At 41.5% G+C, this 4732-nt stretch overlaps 1 protein-coding gene across 1 annotated transcript; it reads left to right on the forward strand.

Moving 5' to 3' along the window:
• Window positions 1-2590: 2590 nt before the first annotated feature.
• On the forward strand, window positions 2591-4306 carry LOC118473225 (plasma membrane ATPase-like; the record flags this gene model as incomplete). The annotated part of the gene is given in 7 exon segments (XM_035961995.1): window positions 2591-2656; window positions 2744-2825; window positions 2911-3002; window positions 3004-3075; window positions 3158-3331; window positions 3411-3595; window positions 3668-4306. Coding segments are annotated over 7 exon segments (960 nt in total), but the record flags the coding sequence as incomplete, so codon positions are not given.
• Between the last annotated feature and the right edge of the window lie 426 nt (window positions 4307-4732).

Raw genomic sequence — 4732 nt, forward strand, 5'->3', positions numbered from 1 at the left:
CATAACTCTGGTGATGTGGACTATCTTCCTGGAGCACGCATAGCTCCTGTAGATGGGCTTCGGTATACCGAATTTACATTAAATTTGTTCCGAAGTCAATTTGTATATTTGACGTAATTTCACGAGCGAAGTTACGATTTTAATGTCAAACATGACACAACATTAAACCAATAGTGTTCTAAATGGAAAACGTACGGGCTAAACGTTGATGATCCACTTATTCATTGATATTTCCAAGTAGAACAAAATGTTTTACAAATATTGACACATGTAAGTTGCATCAATGACAGTACATGTATTCCATCATAAAATTCAGAGTTGCAAAAGTTATAGACTCTATCTACACCTTTGGTCGTCAAGATATCTAACGGCAAACTGACGATCGTTCCGTGCCACCAAAGCCTTTTGAATTGCTGCAATGAGTGCAACATTTAATCACATGCATACTCAGTTAACAATATAATGAAAACAAGTACATAATGTTGATGTAGGTAATCTTATAAAATACTTACGTTCAAAATAATGGGTGTTGTGATGGAACGGTTTGAAGTGTATTGTTGTATGGTCAGTTGATTCGAGACACTCTAGAATAGCATATTTAAATATTCATTACGAATCATTATAAAGGAAAAATTAGTGAATAATGTGTTTGCAAGGCGTAAACATATGTTGTACCTTGTTTTTTGAACCACCGAAACATGGTCCCAATTATGATGCTATAATTCTAATTAGCCAACGCCCAGCGGAGTGCATTTTTGTTTAGTAAGTCACCACAAACTTTAATGGTATGTAAAGAGCACCTTATGACATTGATTTTGTGAAGAATAGATTAGTACGAATAGATTTAACATCATATCGGTAGTATTAATGGAATATATATATATACCTAGCATCCATTATAACAATCTTCCTGAATATACCCCACATTGTGCGATGGATTGTATCCAAGTGGACTACAATAGCCATAATGTCTACAAAATCACAATGAAATATGGATTAATGCTGAATTTTGTGTAAAGGAATTTTTAATAGGGTTAGTATATCGATATATTCTTACCAACTAAAGTCATGTTTGGCAACTCGGCAATATCATCAAGGTTCAAGAATATATGTTTTGGAAATGGTGGCATTTGAACTGGGACAGCGTATGGCTCTATGACAGTTTGTTGGGTCATATACAACTCCATGGTACCATTTAGATGTCGAAAATTAAATGCACCCGGATTAAGACCAAACACTACGTTGTGCATCTTGTGGACATGCTTTTCATGGAGCAAATTGTTGAAGTCTTTGACTATCTCATACCGAGTTGCAATGGCCTCGATCTTGGCTCCCTAATTTGATTTCAGCACAAAAGAGAGTGTGGTACGAATATTATATATAGTTATATAAATGAAACTTAAAGAGATGTTGTCTTACATTGATGTCAGACAAAATGTAATGTTGCCTGTCACGATAATGTGGTTCCATCGGAAATTTAACTTCAACTCGAGCGACAATACTATACTTCCGTTGTAGCCCATAAAAATCTTCATAGCTATAGTCGTCGAACAACCTGAATCTATATTAAACATGCGACTAAATAACGTTCATAAATTTGATAGTGAAATCTTGTGTTAATTATTGTTTATAATATAACTTACATATGCGTCTTTTTTTTCTTGTCCAATGCAACTCTTTCAAGGTTCAATACGGCTGGCTCCATCAAAACCTTTTTTCATTTGAAAATATTTAAAAAAAATTGTAAAATGGGCCAGTGCATTGATATAGCACGACGTAGGAGCAGTGTGGGTTGGTTGGTTCAGCACTTATTTTGGACTGTAGGTGTGACTGTGATTAAGGCTTGTAGTTCACGAGTCTGCAGCTCATGCAGAGGTGGATGGCATGCATGATTGCGTCTGATGGATTTGTATTGCCCAGTTGGTGCTAAAGTACGGCGTCTGCAGCTCATACTAAATACATTTGATGACACAATGCCTAAAACCTCACTGGCAGTTGAAAAGAACAGACCTAATATAGTGGTGAGTTTTCAACCATTCCAAATAAACCAAACAAGGTAGATTGGCAATTTTCTAACTTGATGATGACTTCTGGATCATCAGTCCAGTGAACACATATACGTTGTAGGTGAATTTTATTGGTGCAGAAATTTGGTAGTTAGATGGTGTTTTCTATTTGAGCAGTAGATGGTGTTTGTTATTGTATTTAATGGCAGATCAAAAATAGAAGGAAGAGAAGCATGTGAGAAAGAGAATTGTGAACGGATGCAACTCTTCATATCATAATTGCCATGTTCACTATCCTAAAATTCAGGTTGGCCCTATCACCCCCTGCTCTTATTAAGGCTGAAGTGCCCTGGTCAGCCCAAATGTCGGGAAGCCTTTTAAGGTGCTAGCAACTTAAGAGCTGAGAATTGCTAAATTAACTGGCCCTGACCAAGGGATGGAAAGAAGAGACAAAGAACGGTTGGTCAAACTTAGAACACTTGAAAATATTCGGCTAATTGGTGAGCTACTCCGTTAGTTCTTTTCTAAGCATATATTCTCCTGCCTCCCTTTTTTTATGGTAGCATGCATGATCTATCTCCTGACTCTTTTCCTTTCTTCATCTTGTGAATCAACAGATCTATGCAGTTTCCATCACAATCCATATAGTGGTATGTACCTGACATGTTTTTTTAAAAAAAATAAAATAAACGGAAAGCTCGTTGTGTCTGCAACCTAATGTGTATTTTGTTTTACAGCTTGGATTTATGCTCATTGCATTGATCTGGCAATACGATTTCTCTCCCTTCACGGTTCTTATCATTGCCATTCTCAATGACGGTATGTATTATCGTTTTTTAATAGTACTATCATAGTATAGACATCGCTTCTCAATTTTTCTCACCGTCTTTTCTCCCTTTTGCAGGTACTATCATGACCATCTCTAAGGACAGAGTTAAGCCATCTCCGTTGCCCGACAGTTGGAAGCTGAAGGAGATCTTTGTTACGGGCATCGTGCTAGCTTGGAAGCTACCTTGCTCTGATGACTGTCATTTTCTTCTGGGCTATGCACAAGACCGACTTCTTCTCGATAAAAATACTCCCTAGCACTTTGCATCGATCGGTAGAGTTTTTTCCTGTCTGGTTGTTCTCACCACCATGTCATTGCGCAGGACAAATTCGGTGTGAGGTCGATCAGGGACAGCGAGCATAAGATGATGTCCGCCCTGTACCTCCAAGTGAGTATCGTGAGCCAGGCTCTGATCTTCGTCACCCGTTCCCGTAGCTGGTCCTTCGTGGAGCGCCCTGGTCTGCTCCTGGTCACCGCGTTCCTGCTCGCTCAACTTGTAAGTACCGGGCTGCATGCATGATGCATGTGAGCTGAATGGTCGTGGAACGCATGCCTAAGCTGTGCCTGCTCATCAGGTTGCGACCTTCCTCGCTGTCTACGCCAACTGGGGCTTCGCCAGGATCAAGGGTATCGGCTGGGCTGGTGTTGTCTGGCTCTACAGCATCGTCTTCTACTTCCCCCTGGACCTGATCAAGTTCTTCATCCGCTTCGTGCTCAGCGGCAGGGCATGGGACAACCTCCTCGAGAACAAGGTAGGATTGTTTCTGTCCCAGTAGTCGCCGGAGAGCGGGACATTGTAGGAGCGTTTGCTAACATGTTCTCATGTGCACAGACCGGCCGCCTTCACCACCAAGAAGGACTACGGGCGGGGAGAGAGGGAGGCGCAGTGGGCCACCGCGCAAAGGACGCTGCACGGGCTCCAGCCGCCGGAGGCTTCCTCCAACACGCTGTTCAACGACAAGAGCAGCTACCGCGAGCTGTCCGAGATCGCCGAGCAGGCCAAGAGACGAGCTGAGATCGCGAGGCTGAGGGAGCTCAACACCCTCAAGGGCCACGTGGAGTCGGTGGTCAAGCTCAAGGGCCTGGACATCGACACCATCCAGCATAACTACACGGTGTGAGAGCCCCTCTGCTGCGATGTCGACGACAACACCTTTGCTGCCCGACGGGAGCCATCTGATTACAGATAAAAATTTTCCAGATGAAGGAGCTAACAATGAATCCCCAGCTTAATTGCACCACGTTTGAGGTTTATGGTTCGTGATGTGATTGTTCTCCAGTCAAATAACTGGGTACCTCGACGTGAGGAGGTAATTAGAATCACTACTGTTACTGTATATAAGCATTAACTACATTACATTAAATATGACTTGATCTCATCACATATACTACATGACTTAATGGCATACTTAGAATCATTATGTTACTTTGATATACCGGCATGAATTTTATTGAAGTTAATGCTTGATTCATCACTTGAATGATTCTTGGTATCATATATCATACATAGGTCACAGAACATAGCCACATTTTCAGTTCAGAACATATCCACACTTTCAGTTAATTGTAAAATTATTCTGGAACTTATGCTGTTTGTGACTTTCAGATTAAGGCCAAGATAATCAGTGAAATTCACTCTGAGGCAGAAAAGAATCTTGGATTACGCCCTAGAGCAGCATCTGTCATTAGGAATGGCCGTAGCTCACCAGGAGGGCCCCTTTCACCTGGAGGGGGATTTCCAATGAATCGGTCAGGAACTGGAGGCATGATGTCTGGGATGCCTGGTTCAAGGAAGATGCCTGGAATGCCTGGGTTGGACAGTAGATAGTGTTTGTTATTGTATTTAATGGCAGATCCAAAATAGAAGGAAGAGAAGCATGTGAGAAAGGGAATTGTG

Source organism: Zea mays, chromosome 1 (genome assembly GCF_902167145.1).
Source record: "Zea mays cultivar B73 chromosome 1, Zm-B73-REFERENCE-NAM-5.0, whole genome shotgun sequence".
Classification (NCBI taxonomy): domain Eukaryota; kingdom Viridiplantae; phylum Streptophyta; class Magnoliopsida; order Poales; family Poaceae; genus Zea; species Zea mays.